The following is a 23,305-nucleotide window of genomic DNA, read 5'->3' on the forward strand; positions in this document are numbered from 1 at the left end:
AGGATTCCAGGTTAAGTACGTTACAGGGGTCTTGGATTGGGTTGGGGGCCTGGCTCAGCTGCGGCCACCACATGTGCTGAGCGGCAGGCGGCCCCCCAGAGAGGCCATCCAGCCCGACCAGACCCAAGAACTCGACACTTACTCTCACGTAACCTTGTTCACGACGATTGCTGCAACCTGACCTTAGCAACACACCGCATCCTCCACCTGGCCTGTCACCTACCACCTGCCACCAGCCACCTGCCACCCAAGGACCTTGCCAACCCGTTCGATTGCACGAGCACGCTTTATGCATCCATCCTCTCCTCACATGCCCTCCACCCGTCTTGTACTGTGCTTGGATCGTGTAGTCAGCCAGCTTTGAGTCAACGCAGCCGAACCGACTCCACCAGACCACCCCCAAAAGCTTCTAGTGACCGACTGACTGGAATCGAGACGGCAACCTCACTGCCGTACCATTCGCTCGCCTGTCCTTGTTGATCCAGCCCACACACCCTATCGGCTCTACTGGCCTGGTTTTTTTTCTCTCTTTCCTTTCTCGGGCTTTTGACCTGACCGACGTTGTCTTTCTGCTCCTTTTCTCTTTTTTTTGCTTTTTGCTTCTACTTGACGAGGATTAGAAGGGTGATGCCGTATGCCTTTCTCAAGTCCAAAGAGCAACTCCAGGCTGCCGTCTAACATCCCTCTACGAACCCTTCCTGACTCCTCTTCCGGCTCTCGGTTGCACAACTCACACGATACCGAGGAATCGACGTCATTTCTCCGGGCAGAGCACGGAGCAGGCGCAGGCAGCTCCTCGTTTTCCGGCTACCGCGTCGACAGGCCCGGCTCTGATTCAGAGGACGACACCGATTCCTGGATCGAGACTGGAGACATTGGCGAGCAGATCGACGTCGAGGATCCGCTACGCGCAAGGCTCAACGACACACTCGACGAGTCTGTCCTCGCTGGCCTGAAGCCTCGGCATCTCCACGGCAAGCAGGACGGTCCTGGGAGCAAGAAGGAGAAGAAGCGCGTTCGTATTCACGACGACGCCACATACTATAATCAAGACGGCTCCCACGGGCACATCGGCGTCGTCAACAAGGAGGCAATTGAGGTCCCAGAGGTGGTCTCTCTCCAGCCGTCCAGAGCGCAACGCTTCGTAACCGCCATCATGCCGGGCTCAAGTAAAGGCTTCACGGGGAAGCCCCTCATGTGCGTGTCCATGGCGCCCTGTGTACGTCGTGTCGTGGATACTAACGATATGTGATCCACCAGTTATTTCACGAGTATATTTGTGTCATTAGGTGTTTTCCTTTTCGGATATGACCAAGGTGTGATGTCGGGCATCATCACGTATGGACCATTCTCAATCTCCCCTCCTCTCTCTCTCTTTCTCTCTCTCCTCTGCGCGCCGAGACAACATCGCTGATAAGGATTTCCTCTTATGCAGGGGCCCATTCTTCCGTCAATACTTTAACCAGCCCTCGAGGGCCGAGATAGGAACAATGGTCGCCATTCTCGAGATTGGCGCCCTAATATCCTCGCTGCTCGTTGGAAAGATAGGAGATATTATCGGTCGGCGGCGGACCATCCTCTACGGGTCCATGATCTTTTTCGTCGGAGGCGCCCTACAGACATTTGCGACGGGCATGCCCATGATGATGCTTGGCAGAATCATTGCTGGTCTCGGCGTCGGTTCGCTGTCGACCATTGTCCCTGTGTACCAGTCCGAGATCTCGCCGCCCCATAACCGCGGAAAGTTGGCGTGTATTGAGTTTTCTGGCAACATCATTGGATATACTACATCCGTCTGGGTAGACTACTTTTGCGGCTTTATACAGAGCGATGCCTCGTGGCGAGTACCACTGTTCATGCAGTGCATCATGGGCGGCCTGCTTGGCCTTGGAAGCTTGATCATTGTTGAATCTCCAAGGTACGCTTGCTCCAGGAGCCTGCCCGTTCTTCTTGTGCTGACGGATTTCTTTTAGATGGCTGCTCGACAACGACCACGACGAGGAAGGCATTGTGGTCATTGCTAACTTGTACGGAGGTGGTGATATTCACAATCCTAAGGCGCGTGATGAATATCGAGAGATCAAGATGAACGTTCTTCTGCAGCGACAGGAGGGGGAGAGAACCTACAGAGACATGTTCCGCCGGTACAAGACGCGCGTCTTCATTGCCATGTCTGCCCAGGCCCTCGCACAGCTGAACGGCATCAACGTCATTTCCTACTACGCCCCCTATGTCTTCGAGTCTGCGGGATGGATTGGCCAACAAGCCGTGCTGATGACTGGCATCAATGGCATCACCTACTTCCTGTCTACCATTCCGCCGTGGTATATTGTCGATACCTGGGGTCGCCGGATCATCCTCCTTTCTGGCGCCGTCGCCATGGCGATCTCACTCTCCCTGATCTCGTACTTTATCTACCTCGACATCAGAGCAACGCCTACACTGGTGGTCGTGTTTGTCATGATCTACAATGCCGCATTCGGATATTCATGGGGTCCTATTCCTTGGCTGTATCCGCCCGAGATTCTCCCGCTCAGCATCCGGTCCAAAGGTGCTTCGCTGTCGACTGCCACGAATTGGGCTTGCAACTGGCTGGTGGGAGAGATGACGCCCATCTTGCAGGAATGGATCGAGTGGCGTCTTTACCTCGTGCATGCTTTCTTCTGCACGGCTAGTTTCGTCATTGGTAGGTTGACCTGCTTTTCTTCGCAAACTGAGACTACGAGGAACATATGTACTGATCAATGCGCAGTCTACTTCATTTACCCCGAAACAAGCGGTGTCCGACTCGAGGACATGAACTCCATCTTCGGCGATGCGACGACCACAATCGGCACGCCCGCGTCCATGGGTACACCTGCACTGGGCCCGCAAGACGATGCTTTCGGACGCGCAGCCTCACCAGTGCCCTCGCTCGATATTCGCGGCCGCTCGCTGCTGGCGCCGCAGAACAATTTCCCTGGCCTCGACATCGACCCGCCAAATGTCAACTTTGTTAATGGGCGGCCACAGTACGAGCAAGGCCAGACGGAGGGCGGTGTTGCTGGTTGGATCTCACGGGTAGTCGGCAGATCACAGTCCCGTGCGCGCTCCGGCAGTGTGTCGAACCGCAACGGCCGCTATGCGCCACTGGATAACGAGGAGGACTGAATTTTCCCTCCAAGAAAGGTCATGAAATGCATAAGGTGGTCGTGGAAGGTAGACCGAGCGAGATTTCTCATGAGAGTTGTTATTTTTAAAGGGGGAGCTTGAGGGGAGCAAGATCAGGTGGTAAGGGGCGGAGACAGGCGCGGTGGTTATCCGGGTATAGACGTTTTGCATATAGAAAGGGGTTTTCAAAGATCAAGGCGCGACGAAAAATTTCCTCATTGGCCCCCCCCCCCCCCGGCGGCCGGGACCATATCGGAATTTTTGGACATTTCCTCATTCGGGGTTGAGAACAAAGCGCAATAACATCCTTGGGAAAGCACACGCGTGCGGTTATTTCCTATTATTTCGCTTAGGCATAACGGGTCAGACTGTTGAGGCAATGCTGCGAGGGGAGTTAGTGCGTCTCTGCTTCGTGGGCTCAGTTCTACAACGGTGCATAGGCAGCCCTGGAGGGCTCTTGTGTCTTTCTTCTTTCCGGACGAGGGTGGTGTGATCTTGGATGGCTGAAAGAGCGAATGTGTGTGTGTGTGTGTGTGTGTGTGTGTGTGTAAGTGAGTGGTAATTTTGCTGCATTGCATTTCTGCATGACGAGATGAAGGATATACAGGCGAGATGCAAATACATCGTATTAAATGGATGATGAATGGGTTAATATATCTGTGGGTATTATACGACGGTCCTCCTTTCTTCAGCATACAAAACTTTTTCCTCATTTGTCATACATGTGCTCATAACAGGCTGTCTCTTCAAGTAGATGAACAATAAGATGCAGAGTGTCCTGGCAATGTAATCTCACTGGTCCTCGGATTTCACGTTACGCTGCTGCAGGTTGCGCTCCTCGCTCTCGTCTTCCTGGTGTCGCCCTGTCACAGCAGCAGTAGTAGCAGCAGTAGCAGCAGCAGTAGCATCCTCCTCCTCATCATCATCATCGTTAACGTTAGAGTGACCAGGGCCCTCGACCTCAGTGTCATTGCCATCGTGGTCTCGCGCTGGCCTGTTGATGCCGAGCACATCATCGACTGAGCTATCACTGTCGCTGTCGCTCTCACCACCGTAGGATTCGGCGCCATTGAGCGGGTTTTCGGCGCTGGCACGGGCGCTCCACCGTGTAGCTGTCAAGGGCTTGAACATGTTGGCCTGTTGATCCACTGCGTCAGTGACACATACCAGATTCATCTCCAACGGGGGGGCACTCTACGGAACACGCACAGCCATTGCTGCTGCAGAAGCCGCGTGGTCCGTACCGCGGCCCTGCGATCCTCCAGAGGATACAGAATTCTCCTGCCCACCACCGGCAGGCTCTGCTGTGGCGGAGGGACGTGAAACCTCTCTTTTTGTGTACGTCATAAATTCGGCCAGGAACAGTGCCGCAGTGTGCGCCAGCGACTCCAGGGCCTCGACCTTCCTTCTCCGCAGGGCCTGCCGCTCCAGCTTCTCGAGGTGGTGGTCGCCACCAGCGTCTTCTTGGCGGTGGTGCGGAGGCTGAGCAGAGGACATTGTGGTGGAAGCTCCCTGCTGCTGGCTCTGAGCCACGTGGGAGCGGTCCGTGGGGCCGGCCGAGGGGAATGAGCGCTTGGTGGTGGTGTCATGGTGAGGAGTATTGATATGCGCTGAGGAGCGGGTACTGGTCGGCTTGGATCTGATTGTGCTTGGTTTCTTGCTTGCTGGCTCGCTCTTCTCTACACCACGTGGACCGGGGACGACTCCGATGGCTCGTAGGGCGGGACCGGTGGTTGCTTCGTAGGCAGCGAGAAGCGGACCTCTGCGGGCCTGTAAGGGTATATCAGTATGTCGATGTGTCGTTGTGAGGTTGAACATCTAAAGTGGTGATAATGATAGTGGTAAGGCACATAGGTGTTGTGTGTTTGTGTCTGTACATGTGTGTATGAGAGACGGGTGAGTATGGTTGGTTTATCACTCACACCAGGACTGGCTACCAAGTCGGCGGCAGCCTTCAAGAGGGCCTGCACAGGCTTGTCCGCCTGGGGTGGTATCTGAAGGCATGTCAGTGTCGATGAGCCAACCAACAGCTCCAGACTGGGGCACCGGGACGCACCAACTGACAAGATACATGTGCCCTGACGCACTCCTGGCATCTGAAAACAAAAGGAGGGTGGTACACCAGGGTCAGCTTTATTTTGGCCTTGCCAGCCCAGAGAACGACAGACAAGATGCTGCCAGTTTTCCGATTACCTGTGACCCGTGTAACTTCCAACACCATTCAAGGCAACTGGAGAGGGACAAAGGTTTGCGTTAGTGTATATAGTCCTTGAGAGTCTAAGTCGTGTGTATCGCTACCGACAACAAGGGGATGTAACAGACCTAAAGCATCATGACAAGCCCATGCAGGGTCATTTGTCAGTCGCCTCACACAGTAAGCGCAAGGGATATCTCGTTTTTCGTCTCTTTTTCTCTTTGCTGGAGGCTGGATATGGGCTCTAGTCAGTGGCAACCTCCTCTGCCCAGGTGGGACCTGGCCAGCCTGGTGTCCAAATCTCCGCATACACATACACACACATACGCCTGAGGGCCTGTTGGTGGCTTACCCCATTATTTGATTCAAGAGGTGATGTGGTTCTCTTTGTGCCACGGACTGTATTTACTTCCTTGCCCTTGTCCATGTGTCGCCTCTCAGATACAGACGTCTTGGACGATGGCAGGGGGGTCCGGGCTGGAGCAACCTTCTTGGTGAGGATGTCACTGATCACCAGCACAGGTGCGGAATCCCGCTGCAGTCTCTGGCCAGACTCCGATTTCTGATGAGCATGACGACTATCCCTTGCAACCTCGGGCTGTTTTAAACTCTTCATGTCGACGGCCTCGTTGTGAGAAGGAGAGGCAGATACGTCATGATAGTTGAGATCCTGACGACATGTGATTAGCCACATTGGTCATCTTGGTGAGGGGAGGGTACAAATGACAGGGTATAGTAACCTCTTCTTCTTCGCCGATTGGTGGTGGCATAATAACTGACTATCTTTGGTTCAATAATGCAGAAGTATAAGTGTCCTGAAGCCATGGATCAGAAATTCAAGAAGCATCCAAAGTATTTTAGTGGTTCAGTGCGAATGTTTGCGTTTGTTTGGTAACCTGGGCTAAGACGAAGGCCCTTGAACCCTGGCTGGACACTGCATTCTTGCCAAATGTGGCCCGTGCACCAGCCCATTCTGCCGTACTTGCTCTCATCCGTGCTCCTACCTCGAATGAAACTTCACCCGTCAGTTCCTCTCAGAATTTTAACTCTCTCGACTCTGGACTGCATCGCCGCAATTGTCCACCACCATCACTCCAAATGGCCAATCGGGATGTCGTACGTGCCTACAGGCATCTCTACCGTTCTGCTCTCAAGGCAGTATGCTATTCCCAGCCCGCCAGCACCGTGGTCCGCGGACAGCTCCGCCAGGCGTTCCGCGCCCCCGACGCCAAGTTCGATGAGAGAGCCATTCAGCGGACGGTCTGGTTTCTGAAAAACGCTGCTAGGAATAATGGCATAGAGCACAGGATTGTCAGGAACATGCTGTTTGTCAAATGGTGGAAGGACTTCGTGGGGAAACAGGAGAAGCCTACGTGGAAGCAGATTGTGGACGACACCGCCAGCAAGAAACCGTACGTCGCTCAGATCTTATTTCCAGGGCCGCTCAAGCTTTCTTTACCAAGAAAGTAGATTGGATCGCTGACTTCATGTGTAGGACCCTTATATCGGAGACAGCCTACGTTCACTACAACAAGACGATTGGAATGCTGAACAAGACGATGGGCATATGTCTCCCTCTACCCTGAGATCATGCAACAGTTCGATCATGCAGCGTGCTACTTTTCGTGTCTCAAGCTTTCTGAGAAGGAAAGCGATGTGATATCGATCTCTACAGGCTTGTTCAGATTTAATCAATGTCCAGCTTCACTGGGTGCGCCCTAATGTACTGTGCCGTGGGCGGACATGCAATAGCCAATCGCCACACACCGCCACCCTCGCAAGTGGCCGTCTGACCACCTGCCGAGGCAATCCTATGGGCACTGCCACTCCTATCTCACCACTACATAGTATACCTTCGTTTCAGAACTCATCACGCCAGCAACCACATCATTATCAGGTTCTCAAACTCATCCAACTACCTTTCCTAGATGCTCAGCTGCGACCGCGCTGTCCCGATACCGACACGTCTGGCACAGATGAGCCTGGTATTCTCCTGAAAACTGGCACGAGTCTGCTCATTACCAAGAATCCACCCACGTTGCGGGCCGTGAGAATACTCTTCTGCACCGGAACGGATTCATCAGTATCGACGACGATCAGCCTCATCCATTCTTTCCAAGTCGACGCTTCCAGAACGATTCCAATGCCGCCGCCCCCACCATCGCGAGCCAAGGCGCTGGCCTTTCTTGATGCGAGAAAGATGAGGAAAGGTGTGAGATGGACCGTCTCAGAAGATCATACGGATGATCACAAGGTCATCAGAAGGCGACGCTTAGCTCACGAAGGGCTATCCAGCTTTTATAAGAATCGGACATCGGTCACGGCACCTGCTCAGCAGAATCTCAACAGTGATTCCGGTCAGGGCCACCGTCAACAGCAGTCATCTGCTGGCTCTCTATCGCCTCATCTCGATGCCAATCCCTCGCTTGGCCGAGAGCGTCAGTCCACAATGCGTCTTGCCGAACCAGAGCTAGGCGCGACCTCAAGACCCAAACTGGTGCAGAAGCACCCAGCGACATTCCAGTGCAGCCTCTGCTCCAAGCGCTTCACGCGTGCCTACAACCTGCGCTCTCATCTGCGTACGCACACGGACGAGCGGCCTTTTGTGTGCCCTGTCTGCGGCAAGGCCTTTGCCCTGCAGCACGAACGCGAGCGCCACGAGGGCCTCCACTCGGGCGAGAGGAAGTTTGTGTGCAAGGGCGACCTCAAGGCTGGGGGCCAGTGGGGCTGCGGCCGGAGATTTGCCCGCGCTGATGTCCTCGGACGGCACTTTAGGTCGGAAGCCGGCAGGTTCTGCATCAAGCCGCTCCTGGACGAGGAGATGCTGCTGGAGAGACAGCGCCAGTGGGGCGAGCAGCGTGGGGGAAGAACGAAACAACAGCGAGCCGTTGATGGCTTCGGAACGGGACTAGCTATTAGGAACGGAGGTTTACAGGCTCTTGATGACGATACGCTATCTCGGGCGGTGCTGGCGATGCCTCCATCCCCAGTCTACCTGGAGGCTGACGAAGCGGATGATGCATATATCGGCCAGTGAACCCCTTTGGTTTGAAAGCTGCGAAAGATGGACGGGAAGGCATTGTACATCATCTATGGACTTGTTTCGTTTACGACAATGGTCTCTGCAATATCGCAATCGTTTTCATTTGTATGGTTTCTTCACTACTATTGTACAGTATATGCCCTAAATGACAGGCCTAGCAACTGCAATTGGTCACTTGGACCCTTGCACGCCGAGTAGTCAGTCGTAATGGTAGCAGTGTGTCTTCCTTGGGGCCAGCAATGTTTGAGCTGATAAGGTATCCTCGCGGGAGGATTTTGTACCCACTGAATCCAGTTATATATAGCCCATTAACATCTTACACCAAGGTATAACTTGGGAGCTGCAACACTGCATTTGCATGTTGGGATATTCTTTTGATCTTAGTGCCGCCCCAGCCCTTCCAACGTACTTCTACCCAACTCACACATTTCCTACCCACTCTCCCAGTCATTAAATCACCTCTGCTCCACAGTCACCATCATGCCCTTAACCACTGTTGATACCAATCTCATTCTCCTTTTCTTGGTTGGGATTGGCACCCTTACCTACTTCACTGCTGCCAAAATATTCCGTCACGACCCTCGAGCCGCCGCTCGCTCCGCAGTCAATTCCCATTGTTGGCCACGTGGTTGGACTATCGCGCTACAAGTTCAACTACTATGTCAGCCTCAGGTGCGCTCTCATTCTTTTCATATGTTTCACTGAGCTCCGCTGAACCCCAGACCAGCCAGCAGACGGACTCTCCAATCTTTACCATGCCGCTCCCAGGACAAAAGATGTATGTGGTGACAAAGCCGGAGCTCATCCAGGTAGCGCAGAAACAACACAAAACCCTCGCGTTTCCGCCAATCGAGGCCAAGTTCGCCTCTCAGGTCTGTGGCGCCAGTCTTGAGGCCCAGGCTATCCTGAACAAAAATGTTAATGGCGACGAGGATGATCATGGGTTGTCCATGGAGTCATATTCTGCAATGCGGTCTGCACTCAGGCCTGGCTCACAGCTCGATGATATGAACCGCTGCATGATCCGCGAAATAGGGGAGTTCATTGATGTACTGGAGCCAGCCAAAGGGCAGACCATGGACATTGGTCTGTACTCCTGGCTGAGGGATGTTATTACATCTGCGACTACAAGGTCCGTCTATGGTCCGATGAACCCGTATGATGACAAGGCAATCGCCGATGCTTTCTGGTAAGTACAACCTAGGATCAGGAATTGGCTGCTAACCGAGCTTCGTATCTAATTTTATTGTTTTATTTATTTTGCTCAGGGAATTTGAAGCCGGTCTTATGTCAGTTCTAGTTGGCTTCCTTCCTTCAATCACTGCTAGAAAGCCCATTGCAGCTCGGAACAAGGTTGCTAAAGCATTCGAAGCATATTACAAGGCCGGAGGAGTGCAAAAAGCATCAGCTCTTGCGCAGAAACGATATCAAGCAGAGATGGACAACAATGTCCCGCTGGAAGATATCGCACGCTTCGAAGTAGGAGGTTCAATCGCAATCTTGGTGAACACGGCGCCAGCTGCATTCTGGACTCTGTTTCTCATTCACTCTCACCCAGGTCTCCTCACGGATGTCCGCAGGGAAGTCGATGCTTGCACCGAGACAACGACCGAGAACGGCGCCATCCTCAAAACCATTGACATAACGACTCTGAAGGGAGCTTGTCCTCTGTTGCTTTCCTGCTACCAGGAAGTCCTCCGTTATTGCTCCATGGGCACATCTGTGCGCGAGGTCATGGAAGACACATGTCTCGACCGATGGCTGCTGAAGAAGGGCGCCATGCTGCAGATGCCAAGCCGTGCCGTTCATCAGGATGCCAGCCTCTGGGGCTCCAGCGCCGCTGATTTCAATCACCGCCGCTTCCTGGCTGAAGAGAAGCAGAAACGTCCGGGCGAGGTGTGCTTCCGCGCGTTCGGCGGCGGCAAGACCCTCTGTCCCGGGCGGCACTTCGCCACCAATGAGATCCTTGCTGTCGTCGCCGTTTTCATTGCGAGACTGGACATGAAGCCTGTGAAGGGGGGTTGGGAGCTTCCCATTACTGCTAATACAAATGTTGCGGCGGTGGTCATGGAGCCGGATCATGACGTTCGGGTTGAGATCAAGACACGAAGCGGCTTCGAGGGTACCAAATGGGCCATCAGACTGGACAAGTCGGAGAAGATATTTGCTATGGTAATGGAGGATGCTGACGCAACGACCGAGTAGTTGGTTCTTGTAGCAGCCACTTCATTCTCCACCTAGGAACGCTGAGGCGTTGAAATGGGCATCTTGTGAGGGCTATAGTACCTTAATCTCATGTGGTCGCAAGCACTGTGCCTTTCATAGCCTCAGCCAGCTCAGAGACGGGTTCGCTGGACGCTTTTGCTCCCGTTTCTGACTTTCGGAGAATATATACCTGATATTGGCCTCATGATCTAACCTTCTCATCCTCTTTGTTCCGGAAGCCTTTGCGTCATGGATGAATCTTCGGCCCACCAACGTTGTACCTATAAGCCACGGACGCGATCATGATATTCTAGCTCTCCCAGGTGCTTGAGGCTGGATGGCTCGCTAATGCGACTGGCAAACTACTCCACATCCGCGTGGTCAAGCTAGTAATCAACGTATCGTCGATGAAGCATTATAACAGAACTCCTGGTCCCTTGTTCTAGAGCACGTCGCGCTGTGGCTTAGTGCGTCCAATAAGGCTGCAGCACCACCTCATACATAGCTCAAAACCAGCAGAATACCCGAGCCTGTGAAGCGATCGAGCGGTTACTATACTTAAAATGGGCGGCGGCAAAGGAGCGCACAGCTGACAGCCCCCGCTCCGCCACTCGCAGCGACGCGACAAAACCCTGATCATTGTGAGCTATCCATGACTCTCCGAGCAATTTTTCCATAACAGCAGCAGCACAACTACTATCATTTTGAAGTGCAGCTAGAGCAGACCCTGTCTCAAAGTGTTGTCGGTACATGGCATGGGAGCGTATCAGCTCTCCAAGTGTCGATATCTTAGGTCTACAGTAAGTCCACTTGCTGTATTATCATATGGTGAGTCTTAATTACCAATACGTATTGAACCCCACCCATGCTAATCGGTACCTATTATTATAGAATTATTCCAAGAATCTTACCTCCCGCATCCTGCTCCCCAGACTCCTCAAGCGTTCTCAATGCCTTCCTTCTTGCCTCCTCTTTTGCGAGCACGAGCCGACGCTATATGTTCCTTTAATGATGACAGGAGGGGGAAAGGGGTACTATGGACTATCTCAGAGGACCATACCGACGATAAGACAGTGCTCAAGAAGCGATGTCTAGCCTACGAAAATTCACAGCTCCAGCAGCCTCAATCTAGCAGAAGGGTAAACGATGACAAACGGCAAGCGGACATAGAAGCGAAGATCAGAGATGATATGGAGAAGGCGATGAGGAAGCAATTGGAGGCGATGCGGGAGGCGCAAGAGTTCGCCAACGCGGAGCTGACCAGGGCCGCGCAGGCATATCTTGAAGCAAGGGATCTCTCCTTACCACGATATGGGCCATCACGCACATCCACCAGACAAGCGGCACAGACTGAGAGGCTTGCTCAACGGAGCACTCAGCAGCCTACTCAACGGTCTTCACGGCGATCGACAAAGAGAACTTTCGGGCGTGTGAACGACGAGCCCCTGCGCAACCGACTCAGCTGTCACAGTCTGACATCGACCGAGAGAGAGAGTTAGTAGTGGCAGCGAAATAGTTGTTTCGAATCAACCCACAGGTTCTGATTCCGATCTCGAGAATCTTATGGCAACACGCTTGTTCTGTTTTCGAACTGTTCGGTCTGCCGTGAGCCGCGGAGCTATAGCTCCGTCATTCCACTATCCAGATGCATGTCTTGTTCCAATGCATCCTATTTGGCGCCTCTCATAAGCTGGTAGCTCATTTGCGAAGAGCACACTTCAATCCTCGCGGGAGTGACGTTGACTAGCTTCCCTTGGCCGTCCTGAAAGAATGGGGCGGAGGTCGGTACTTGAAGCAATTCAGACCTCGATAATCTGTAGAACAAGTTAGTCCAAATCTGCGGATATTATTATCCATGCCTTGGTCTATTCAATGCCCAATACAACTGCGCCTCACTAGAAAGAAATAGCTTGTGCGCAGATCGGATATAAAAAAAGACATCAAGATCGTCATCATCGAGGAAGGAATTGTTAGAGTAATAGGCGTTACAAGCACATACAGTAAGTAACACCAATACCAACTCTCCTGGGCCCTCACCAAGTATTCAGTGAGTCGGTCTGAGGAATTGATGACGATTTGCTTTTTTTTCTATTTTCCCCTAAATGTATTGAGAAGGCCAGTTCTTTCATTGTTATCAGAGGAAATAACCCGCTCCATCGCGATCAGCCCGAATTTTGAGCCAATCAATCACAGCTCTCGACGTGATGAAATTCGTCGAAATGCCGTGTGACTTCAATGACAGGAGAACACCATGAATCAATAGACTCTGGCCCGTATACGCGCAGTGTACAGGGCCTAGTGGTCTGGGGTGTCAAAGGCGTCTTTTCGGTTGGTACAACAGTACCTGAACATCTGAGAAGCAGCCTGCATAAGTGCATGTTTTAGCAACAGGCACAGCCTCCAAATCTTTGAGTGGGGCGGAGCGTAGGGCGTGCATTCATATAAGTGCTGACTGCAATTTCCAGAATGCATGGCTGCCACTCGTTCTTCTATGCTTGGCAACATTTCTGATCCGAACCATCGTCAACCGTGCCAGCTGCGTTGAAACATCTTCGTTGTCGCACTCCACGTTGTTGCTACTATTAAAAAAGACACTCTATCAGTTGTTCGTGAACCCGACCTTCTTGGACTCAAGTTTTTTGTCGAGAGAACGGCTCACGAAAATCGAAGTGCTTTGGGAGAGAATGTCAACTTGTTGCGTAAGTTCCACCTCTATATTACTACCTAATGACAGCTGCGCCTGTCCTTCCGATCACAATCGTTAACTTGTTCGTGCTGGCAGGTGAATTTTGATCAAGGCTTTATTCAGCTAGACCCTTTGGTCTTGCCACGTTTCGCATGGCCCGACGTGTCGAGCCGCGCCTCAGCACAGGCAGCGAAGTCAAGCGAGTCCGTTGGACTATCTCAGAGGACCAAACAGATGACTGTATGGTCGTGAAGAGGCGCCGTTTAGCGTTCATGAACCCTCATGGCAAATCACTATCTCATGTGTCGGCTCGAATATTAGTGCCGAGAGTCATTGCCGAGGCAGCACCGTCCTCTGATGCTGAAGAGGCTGACCTCATACGAAAACCCTCGCTGAAGCCGAGGCCTACACGACCCCAGATGAACGACCGAGTACCTATGCTACCGCCAGGAAGACTCCCGCCAAGAGCGATTCCCCATGGCCGATCCCCCTTCGCACCTCCGCCCGTGAACAAGCGGCAGGCTTTCATGCCGCTGCCGAGCATCAATTCCTCACGAGCCAGGAGGAGGCAGGCAGGTGACAACGGGCGAGGGACCCACGACGAGCTGAAGGATCTGTTGGGCCTTTGGCGCGGCGACAAGATGCAGAAGCGCAAGGAGAAGCAGACGTCGGAACGCAGACACGAGCCCGCCCGTGCTTACCAATTCGGCCGTACCATCATTATCGAGGACGCGGACGGCGAGGTCATCAAGGAATACGAGCTACCGCTGCAACAGAAGCCTGAGAACCAACCGAGCCAGCTGAGCCGAGACGAGGGCCTACACTTGAGCGTCGGCGACACACGATCCCCGGAACCATACCTGGATGGCAAGATGCGGTCCGCACGCAACCCCTTCGAGCAGTCAACCACCGGCAGACTGCGCAAGATCTCCAACTTGCCGTAGAATTACCAAGAATCAAAGTCAATAGAAGAGCTAGCAAGTGTTATGCCTGGTTACAGTGCGTGCGCGCCTTGGGTGCTTTTGGAGAACGGGGCGAAAGCTGATATCATTTGCAGATACAAAATACGACAACGACCAATCTCTATTGGCAGATAGCACGGAGTCTGATGGCGAAGGGTTTCTGAAGAGATATCCGGTTCTTCATATCCCAATCATGCCACACCTGGCTCAAACCCCCGTCCTGCTAAACCGCCTGTACAGCGCAGCCACTCAATATCTGCAAAAGATGCGTCAGACACTGGCCAAGTACCCCAACATGGCTCAGAATCAACAGCTTCTACAGCATTTGCAGCAGCTGAGCGCCGCGCAGCAGACGTGCACCATTTATATGCGCCCCGGTCAGGATGGCGGTGAATCATGACTGGCATGGTCGCGTTTTCTTATCAACAGATGCAGCAGCATACCACAAGGAGCGATACATTTTGACCCATTACAAGGGAAATCTAGTCTGTAGCTTTTGCGCAGGCTGCGGCCCCGCGAGCGAAAATCTTGAAAGGAACAGAGTCTGTCCCTTGTTACACCTATCAGATTATCAGAGATGACGGGAGCAAGATTAAAATGAGCAGCAACAAAAGTAATAGAGCTTGGTGGCACTCAACCGCGCACCTTGCCTACGATGTAGAGTTGGATTCAGGCAGGAGGAGAATGGAGATGGATGAACAAAGCATAATCTGGCACTGTTGAAAAAGGTGAGTCACATGGATGTCGGTTCGCTACATATGTATCCTGTGTGATACGTTCGTGAGACAGTTTTGGTCACACAAATGATGGTCTTTGACGATCAGGATCAGCTCGGCGACCCGGCCTCTTACTCTTGCAACGATAATGTACATTTACCGTGGGCAGCCTCACGAAAGGGACTCAATACGTGGTTGTAGATCGCCAGCTCAGAGGACTTGTGTCTTGGACCTTCCAAACTATTGCAGACAAGTTCCAGAAGCCTGGACTGTTTAACGTTTTATGTTTGCACGCGTGATAACAAATCTGCTTCCCTAGTACAAGTGTGTCAACTAATATCCCCAGGTAATCTTAAATCTATGCGAATATAATCAATGCAGTCGTTTACCCGTAATTATATACTGACTCTCCCCAATCGCATGCCCCCAGCCGAGCATATGAAATGGAAAAGCAACTTTGCACATCTCACAGAGGAGGTGGCTATGCAAGATACTAGAGCCTGCAGCTACCGCACAGCCGCCTTACCTCAAGACCACATCCTGTCCAGCCGCAGCCCGTCAGCACCGTCTGACAATCGCCAAATAAACTTGTTAATTGCGCCAATTGCTAGTCTCGCTACATTCCGAGGTTCTATCCAGCGGGGCTAGGGCTTAGCTGGAGGAGTTGTACGTATAAAATGAGTCACGGTTCTGGTTGATCGAATGAATCCCCTAATACAACAGAGTTTCTCTCAAGTTCTGACAACTTTATCGAATCGAGAACAGGTTCTCTCGCCCGATATGCTCATGAGCTGCATTTCTCGCTCGTTAATTATGAACTGTTGAGGCAGATTCCTCCAAATTTTGGCCAGACTACCCAGAATCCCGCAAATAGATATTGAACGCCTCCAGAGATTGTACACTCACTGACATTCCTCGGTGGTTGCCCTCACGACACCGGATACACTGCCGATTCGTCTCACGCCTATTTACTCGAGCGTTTTCCGCATTTTCACCAGGAGTCCCTCTCAACACCATGATTAGTCCCTTCCCAGCCCGGGTGGTGCCTCGCAACCCCCTTAAGCGAGCGAGAAATGATACAGCAGTGCGTTGGACCATTTCAGATGATTATACAGAGGACCGAAAGGTATTCAAGAAGCGCCTCCTCGCCTTCGAAGGAAAATCACCCAGCGGACCAACGCCAGGTCCCAAGGTCGCCCCAGTGCCACTTTCCTCGTCCGAACCGCAGAGCACCGAGTATATTTCACCAGGCTCTGGCAGTGGAGAGACGCAGAAGGATCCGAAGCGGCGAGGGCGATTTGTCTGGCTCCCGCCCACACCAGCCTCTATACGCCAAAGATTTAGTCGGCCGGCCCGACAGCAGAAGTCTATCAACACCATTAGCCTTGAGACGCCTATATTCAAGAACTCGTACTTCAATACGGCGCACTATCACAATCCAGACTTTAGCCCAGAGGAGTGGAAACCGGACTTTGGTGACAAAGGAAAGGACTGAAGCTCGTGGAACATTCTCGGATCAACGCATGATAATCTTCCGTATGGGTTTTGGGGTTGAACGAATCACGCCTCAAGGTATCCTATATGTGGCAGGAAGTCACCATACTTACCTAGGGGCTTGGTGGGACTCATTTTATTATTTGATCCATCAATGCTGTATCTAGGGATTGAATTTGTTTTGATTATGTAGTATCTAGCTCGATTGCTTGAAGAAGCAACAAAAGTAGCCTGCTCAGACTGTTGCACACAGTTTTGAACTAGACAGAAAGGCTAAAACATGTGCCATCAAGCAAGTCAACAAAGAATGGTTCCCAGCACTGGAGGTCATGTATGTGCTAGGTATTGCAAAATACACGAATGCAGTTGGAAAATCATAGCATTAGATTCGTTTATATGGTATCAGGAATCAAACAATACTAGAGCCAATCTGAAAACGAGCGAAAGACGAACAGAGAAATTATTTCTTGCAACGCAGATGTATCAAGACTCTGGATCCTTTCGTATGCCAGTCAGCTCTGCCCGCTTCGTGGAAGACTCGCCTTGTGTCTCCTCGACATATCTCTCAAACTCCTTGACAACTTTGATACAATCACGGATATGGCTCGCTGAGAATGTTTCGTTGTCAAACAAAGCTAGTTGTCTCGCAGTCCGTATGGCGTTTCGAATCTGCCGACCGTTGATCTTGTGCTGGGCGAGGCTCTGGGTGCTACTCATCAGGCCCTTGACATCAATGTCCAGACCTGGATCCTGGTCCTTCTCGTCTGCGAGTTTCTGGAAGAAGTTCGACCAGATCTCCTCGCGGTCATCTTGTTCTAGAGTGGGATAGTACATAGCGAGATGCATGCGAGATTTGAAAGCCTCGTCAAAGGTTCCGACTGTGGACAGATCAGTCGCCGAACGCTTTTTGATCTCTTTTTAATAGTGCTACGACCGTAGCAGCCGTAGCAGAGAACTTACCTCTGTTTGAAGTGAGTATGAGAATTCCATCGTAATACTCCAGCGCCCTGAGGAAGACTGATACCAGGGCGTTCCGCTTCAAATCAGTCGGAACCCTCTCCTCCATAAAGACCTCGCATTCGTCCAGCAGGACCACTAACCAGAAGTCAGACTGACAACGAGATACTTAATCGGAACTCTTTCTTTGGGTGACTAACCTGCTTTCCAGATGTTTCCCAGGTAGAAGATGTGCTCCAGGCTCTTCTCAACAATCTCGGGGTCCGTGCCAATATCCCCTGAGGTCAGGCGATACAAGGGCCGCTTGGAGAACTCCGCCACGCTCTCTGCGGTCAACGTTTTGCCGGTTCCTGGTGGGCCATGCAAGAGTATGACTGCCGCGTTCATAAATAGTCGTCAGCTTGTTTGCTGTGCATAGAACCTCACGGTCAGGAGGGACGAGGAAGGGCATTCTTACTGAGGCCATTGCCTTTGCTTTCGATGATGTCAGCTGAAGAGCTGTTCACGACATGATTCATCACCAGTGCTTGTATGAGTTTCTTCTTCTGCTTGTCAAAAACCAGCTTCTTGAATGCTTCGGTGTCCCAATTGATGTCTTGAAGATGCTCTACAGCCAAAGTTTCTACGTACGATTTCGTTAGCACATGATCCAGTTTACTGGAGGGAGCGGCGGGAAGGAGCAGTGCATACTCCACTTCTTGTCATGGAATCTGAACGCTTTGATGGTCGGCGGGAGAAGAAGGGTGAAATTCCCAGGAGGCGGGCCCTCGCTCTGCATCTCCTCCGGAGTCAAATTGCCTCGCCAAGGAAGGGTATCTGCCTGATTGCGAACTTCATCCTCTTCACCATGGAGAGCATTGTATGTTTCCATGTCGATCATATATCGCGGGTTGCTCTAGAACAAGGTCAGCTCAGGGATATTCAATGGAGACTTAAGATAGGCATATATGCTCATCCAACGCTCTTTTCGTGGAAACATACCACTTGAATGTCGAACCCTCTTTTGGGGCCCGTAGAGGTGACCAGCCGTCCGTTCCGGCACTTCCAGAAGTATTCCCCTCGTTGTTTCAGCTTTTCCTCCAGCCCGGTTCTGTCAAATCGTAGCGGAATAACTGGCAGTGAGGAGATGAGCACCTTCTTGCCCAGCTCACATTCTGTTGGCAGGTGGACCGTGATACTCTGCGATTTCCGGTGAAAGGCGCCGTCGAAGGTCCAAGTCTCGCAGTCGAGCTTAATCGGCAGCACATTTGGTCGTGGACAGTTTTTAATCGCGAGTGCAACCTCATGACCGTTCTGATGGACCGCGACAACATCTCCTGGCGCGAAGAGCTTGTGGAAGTGGGCTTCTGTGAAATAACCCTGCTGGAAGAGACAATCGGCTTCATCGTATGCACTGCCAAACCCATCCTGCAAGTAGTCGAGTAGAACACCAATTTGTTGCCCGTCCTTGTGATCGAGTTCCCTCCGACGAGCCTCAAGTAAATTCCGCGCATGGTAGAGCCGCAAGTATGGCGCATTCAGATTGTCTGCATTGTCCCAGTTTGCCAACAAGGCAGGCAGCTGCTGTTGCACTCGAGTATGGGACATCTGCCGTGCTGCTTCCATAGCATCAATCAAATCCGAGGATATGAGCGTGATTTGCTCTCGTGTCGGAACTGCCGCTTGTGTTTCAGAGACGATGACGGAGAGGTATGGCCTGACTAGAGCCGGAATCTTTGCATGAGAAGACCGTGCCACGAGTCTTTCGAATTGAGACGAGATTTCCAGGTTTTCATGGTACTCCATGCAGTCGTAATATCTCTCCACCACAAAACTGATACTAGGATCGTCTTCTCTGTAAGACTGCAAATCCTTAATGGGTTTCTTGCCTCGTAGAGGATGGGTCTTGTTGTCTCCGGCGTACAGACGGGGCTCGTCCAAAAAGGATGCCGTGGGTACGTGGTGAGCATGTGAGTTGGAATCTCCAGAACAGAGGACTTGATGGACGATGAGGGCCCTGGGTTGGACACTAGGTGCTTGCATAACCTCTTTGGTGTGATGCGACACTTCTTTCAGCCCATTTGTCTCATGGTGAAGCTTGTCGAGTTCATCTTTGGCCTCTGCCTCAGAATCACTCTCAGTATTCAAGTATGTCTTTCGGCGCTTGCAATTCAGATGATCGTCCGGTGACGGAGCCCTCCTCGTGGCCATGATGTTTGTCGGCAAATAATCCTCGCGACAGAAACAGAAGCTTCTCGAGAGTATCGTGTGTTAGTTTCAAACAAAACCGAATAAGAACGCCTAGCAAAGAATATCAGGGCGAGTTCAGGATGGGAGCTAGTCGTATATTTCTGTCAGCAGCACAGCCCCTGGCATTGACCTGTAAGGCATCCAAAACATAGACCTCCAGCCGCCAGCATTTCCCTCTGGCGCCTCTGCTTCGTTTATGTGCGGGGCTGCATATGCAAGTCAGCCGCCACAACCATGAATAGTTGCAGGGGGCCTGTCCTCAGGGGGGTATGAAGTGGAAAATCGTTAGCAGATCACAGGAACTTGGCTGAAGAAGTTCTAGAACACATGAAAATGCAGGCTGTACCTCTGCTCCGCCTCAGGTTGCGTGTAATCACTCACTCGTTCCCGATGAATTCACTTATTTCATGACCATCCAGCTTCGTTGTCTCTTAAATATACTACCTCTCAGTCGCTCCCCTGTTCTCAATCCGTCAGTAGTCGCCCCGGCTGGTTCAAGGACGTGACGATCCGCCGCAGAGAGTGCAGTTGTGAAATAAGGCTGCACAGCCCGTACTAAACTTAGCCTCGACAATCGCCCGAAGCAGCATGATTTGCGGTGTGCAATTCCTTACAGTGTCTGCATCATGACTTCCGAAAAATCGAATCAAAGTCAAGAAAACAAGGCAACAGGCAACGTTCTTGCTCAACAATTGCATCCTTTTCTCCCGGCCCCCAGCAGTGCTGTGCAGAGGTGGACCGGAGAAGCAGCAGGGTATTTCTGAAGGCCTGGTCTCCTGCAGTCAGTCTGTGGCTGACTACTCAGCAGATCTAGAGACATTGTCAAAGAGGCGCACGATGAAGCCATTGCAAACCTCAAAGACAAATTTCGGGGAAAAGACGAGGTTCTCACCTGGCTTGACAAGTCGAACACCATAGAAGAGGTCCGCGACGAGATCCAACAGCTCGAACAGAAGTACAAGGATGAAGTCAAGTTCGAGAAGGCTAGGAACGGGTTGCGCAAGTTCTCCTCGGTTGTTCTTCACTACGGGACCGCGCTGGATATGATTACCCAGCAGACACCTCAGTATGTGAGCCTGGTCTGGGGCAGTATCAAATTCTTCCTGACGGTGCGTGTCAAGGCCGACACCGGTCTCTCCCAATCTTTCTGAGTACCGGAAAGATGCTTCAAACATAGCATGCATTGAGACAAATTGAACTGATCCCAATTGCAGGCTGTGATGAACCATGCCAAGCACGTGGCTGAATACACCGACGCTCTGGTACACATCGGGAACCTGCTGCCTCGAGCGCAGCTCAACGCGGAGCTGTACCAAAACAACTACGTTAAAGAGGCTGTGGCAAGGCTGTATGAGCAGATCCTGGTATTCTTCAGGCCCGCTATCAAGTGGTACTCCTCGTCTCTCCAGCGGGCGATGACAGCTATTGTGTCCCCGTTTGAGTCCGGGCTCAAGGATACTGTTGCCAAGATTCAAACCTGCGCCACGATCATGGACGCGGCTGCTCGTTCGTCAATGCAGATCGAGCTAAGGAAGACTTACGACATCGTCTCCTGCCAGCTTCCGAACCTGCACTCGTGGCAGGGTGATATGTCTGCAGGAGTTTCAGAGATCCGCCAGGATCAAAAAGGTTCACGTTCCCCCTCCTTTCTTCGCGATACTGGCGCGGTGTGTTAACTAACATTCATGACACAGCAATGCTTGACATTTTGTCCTCACTTTGTGACAAGTCTCAGGTCACGGAGCGGCGTGCTGGCGACATCCAAGCTCGCGTGCGCGGGATCGAGTTCAGGACGGAGCTCGAAGCACTCAAGCCTCGCGTCCTGCCCTCCAAGGCTCTGATAGGGCAGCGGAGCGTCAGCAGAGCGACACGACCATGGACCATGCAAGCCCAAGACATTGTCACTTTGATCAAGAGTATTAGCGACTGGATGGAGTCGCCAGACTCAACCCTCTTGGTTGTTGATGCTATGCGAGCCAAGGAGATCGCATCGGAACTGATTGGTGGTGTTCTCCAGCCCAAAGTTAAATGGATCTGCTGGTATCTCCCCGACAGAGATGAGCCTTTTACCGTAGCAGGTGTGCTGAGCAGTCTAGTATGGCAGCTGTACGAGCTCGATCCTGCCAAAGTAGCCGGCTGTCTGAATGGCAACCTCAACCGCACCGATGAGGATCAAATGACGGAGATCCTACGACTGATCCTCGTACAGCTGAGTAGCTGCTACGTCGTCATTGACGCAGGAGACGCGGGTCAGTCTGTGGACAACACAAGCCAGCTGGAGAGGCTCAACGACAGACTGCAGGATATCATCGACCGCACTTCGGTGGAGAACTGCCTTGTTAAGGCACTTCTCTTTGGATCTGGTATCTCATTACAGCCCGCAAAGCCTTCGGTGGCATCGACGAAATCCTCGAGGAAAATCATCTCGCTTCGGCCTCCGGCTCCCATTCCAGTTTCTCGTCAACGGCCAGGTGCGAGACACTTCTTCCAGGATCCTGGATGGCTTAGCTTGCAGAGAAGAGTAGCGAAGGAGCCATGAGGAGGCACAAGTGAGAACCGGATCAACGTTTCTCATGTCTTGTTGCGCCTTCACTTCCAAACAAAACATCACATGAGCTCCGAGATCGTTCAACTGAGAAACCGCCCAAAGTTTACAGAAGTGGTAGAAGATAGGTGACGTGAGTATAAACAGATGAATCTGCAGAGATATGTCGTTCTCGCTTCCACTCGCAAGTATGGCCTTGTAGCTTGCCACAGCTCGGATTTCAGCCTTGGGCTGGGCGGAAGAAAAGCGAATAGAGAAAGCTGTTGTTGACATTTCTGATGATGTTCAGTTTCGTGGCGGGTCATGCTTGCAAACACTCGTCGGCTCGTTTCGAATCACTCTGCACATTAGACCTTCTCAGGAAACAAGACCAGCCAGAACTCTCATGATGTAGGGACGCAGGGCGGTAGCTATCTTGGTCCGGCGTGCTCTGCGAACTTGAGGGCCCAGTATTAGAGAGTCGAGATCATTTGATCGAGCTGCTCGTAGTAGTAGTCAGTCCCTGACAGGCCCGTTGCTCGAATGGTAGATCTGGGGTTTTTGAAGAGTCGGGGTTTGCTGCTCGATGACGTCTGGCCATCTCGTCCAGTCGGGTTTTGTGCAGTCAGCAGTTGGTGTGCACTGCACAGCCATAGCAGTACAAATCATGATCAATCCTGTACCCGATTCGGCGAGTTGCATTGTGCTACAGCCTACAAGCTTGGGTCAGTCGAAGCAGATCCCTGATTGCCACGCCGTCTCGGGACGAGTCCTCAACATCAGGAGAGTTGGCATGTGACCTGAGCAGATTTCGTCCAACTTATAGAATGTTGTGTTGTTGCACGAGTTTCAATACGAGTCGAGAATGGTGTGGTTTTTTTATTTTTATTTTTTATTCGGGGCCTGCGGCAGAATAGCGGTGGATCTTCTGCTCGGTGGATCGCTGGTATGTTTAAGGTTGATGAGGGTCAGTCACTATGGTAGAGAGAGGGGGGGTGCCCAGGCGTAGTACATAGTACTGTCGTCACTTGTGGGGAGCGGGAGCATAGAGCTACCACAGTACGCTACAGGGTGGCATGGAGAGGGGGAGGGGGGGGCTTGGCGAATCAGGGCCTCCCGTCTGAGGAGCTTCAGACGTGCTCCAC

General features: G+C 52.1%; 8 protein-coding genes across 8 annotated transcripts; 6 read left to right on the forward strand and 2 right to left on the reverse strand.

The window, feature by feature from the left end:
- Positions 1–204: 204 nt before the first annotated feature.
- M406DRAFT_290582 (uncharacterized protein) lies at positions 205–3,150 on the forward strand (the record flags this gene model as incomplete). The annotated part of the gene is made up of 5 exons (XM_040918911.1): positions 205–1,197; positions 1,261–1,338; positions 1,436–1,918; positions 1,974–2,686; positions 2,753–3,150. The coding sequence occupies exons 1-5, from the start codon at positions 635–637 to the stop codon at positions 3,148–3,150; spliced, it is 2,235 nt and encodes a 744-aa protein (XP_040777170.1). The 5' UTR covers positions 205–634.
- Positions 3,151–3,942: 792 nt separating this feature from the next.
- On the reverse strand, positions 3,943–5,223 carry M406DRAFT_68572 (uncharacterized protein; the record flags this gene model as incomplete). The annotated part of the gene is made up of 4 exons (XM_040925181.1): positions 3,943–4,287; positions 4,360–4,920; positions 5,073–5,144; positions 5,215–5,223. 4 exons carry the CDS (start codon positions 5,221–5,223, stop codon positions 3,943–3,945), a joined length of 987 nt encoding a protein of 328 aa, XP_040777171.1.
- A 1,219-nt stretch (positions 5,224–6,442) lies between these two features.
- On the forward strand, positions 6,443–6,930 carry M406DRAFT_255927 (DUF1763-domain-containing protein; the record flags this gene model as incomplete). Its single annotated transcript, XM_040917067.1, has 2 exons — positions 6,443–6,681; positions 6,783–6,930. 2 exons carry the CDS (start codon positions 6,443–6,445, stop codon positions 6,928–6,930), a joined length of 387 nt encoding a protein of 128 aa, XP_040777172.1.
- Positions 6,931–7,877: 947 nt separating this feature from the next.
- Positions 7,878–8,114, forward strand: M406DRAFT_225134 (uncharacterized protein; the record flags this gene model as incomplete). The annotated part of the gene is made up of 1 exon (XM_040915719.1): positions 7,878–8,114. A coding segment is annotated over one exon (237 nt), but the record flags the coding sequence as incomplete, so codon positions are not given.
- Positions 8,115–8,867: 753 nt separating this feature from the next.
- On the forward strand, positions 8,868–10,592 carry M406DRAFT_339471 (cytochrome P450; the record flags this gene model as incomplete). Its single annotated transcript, XM_040921450.1, has 4 exons — positions 8,868–8,912; positions 8,974–9,059; positions 9,115–9,576; positions 9,656–10,592. The coding sequence occupies 4 exons, from the start codon at positions 8,868–8,870 to the stop codon at positions 10,590–10,592; spliced, it is 1,530 nt and encodes a 509-aa protein (XP_040777174.1).
- A 755-nt stretch (positions 10,593–11,347) lies between these two features.
- On the forward strand, positions 11,348–14,640 carry M406DRAFT_330049 (uncharacterized protein; the record flags this gene model as incomplete). The annotated part of the gene is made up of 8 exons (XM_040920478.1): positions 11,348–11,392; positions 11,705–12,086; positions 12,530–12,592; positions 12,856–12,920; positions 13,184–13,291; positions 13,327–13,360; positions 13,402–14,218; positions 14,481–14,640. The coding sequence occupies 8 exons, from the start codon at positions 11,348–11,350 to the stop codon at positions 14,638–14,640; spliced, it is 1,674 nt and encodes a 557-aa protein (XP_040777175.1).
- A 1,061-nt stretch (positions 14,641–15,701) lies between these two features.
- On the reverse strand, positions 15,702–18,400 carry M406DRAFT_356236 (uncharacterized protein). Its single transcript, XM_040923390.1, has 6 exons — positions 18,389–18,400; positions 18,098–18,302; positions 17,865–18,029; positions 17,608–17,781; positions 17,411–17,545; positions 15,702–17,328 (listed from the first exon to the last, which is right to left on the reverse strand). The coding sequence occupies exons 2-6, from the start codon at positions 18,285–18,287 to the stop codon at positions 16,934–16,936; spliced, it is 1,059 nt and encodes a 352-aa protein (XP_040777176.1). The 5' UTR covers positions 18,288–18,302; positions 18,389–18,400; the 3' UTR covers positions 15,702–16,933.
- A 1,862-nt stretch (positions 18,401–20,262) lies between these two features.
- M406DRAFT_68578 (uncharacterized protein) lies at positions 20,263–22,175 on the forward strand (the record flags this gene model as incomplete). The annotated part of the gene is made up of 4 exons (XM_040925182.1): positions 20,263–20,390; positions 20,445–20,745; positions 20,851–21,303; positions 21,372–22,175. 4 exons carry the CDS (start codon positions 20,263–20,265, stop codon positions 22,173–22,175), a joined length of 1,686 nt encoding a protein of 561 aa, XP_040777177.1.
- Between the last annotated feature and the right edge of the window lie 1,130 nt (positions 22,176–23,305).

This window comes from Cryphonectria parasitica, assembly GCF_011745365.1.
Source record: "Cryphonectria parasitica EP155 unplaced genomic scaffold M406scaffold_4, whole genome shotgun sequence".
Lineage (NCBI taxonomy): Eukaryota > Fungi > Ascomycota > Sordariomycetes > Diaporthales > Cryphonectriaceae > Cryphonectria > Cryphonectria parasitica.

Excerpts from the sequence above, each read along its gene's own strand:
- M406DRAFT_356236 (XM_040923390.1), bottom strand. The coding sequence starts at position 18,287 with ATGATCGACATGGAAACATACAATGCTCTCCATGGTGAAGAGGATGAA. Across the intron at positions 17,546-17,607 it reads GGGAAACATCTGGAAAGCAG|TGGTCCTGCTGGACGAATGC; the intron begins GTTAGTCACCCA and ends ACTTCTGGTTAG. Across the intron at positions 17,329-17,410 it reads CATACTCACTTCAAACAGAG|TCGGAACCTTTGACGAGGCT; the intron begins GTAAGTTCTCTG and ends ATCTGTCCACAG.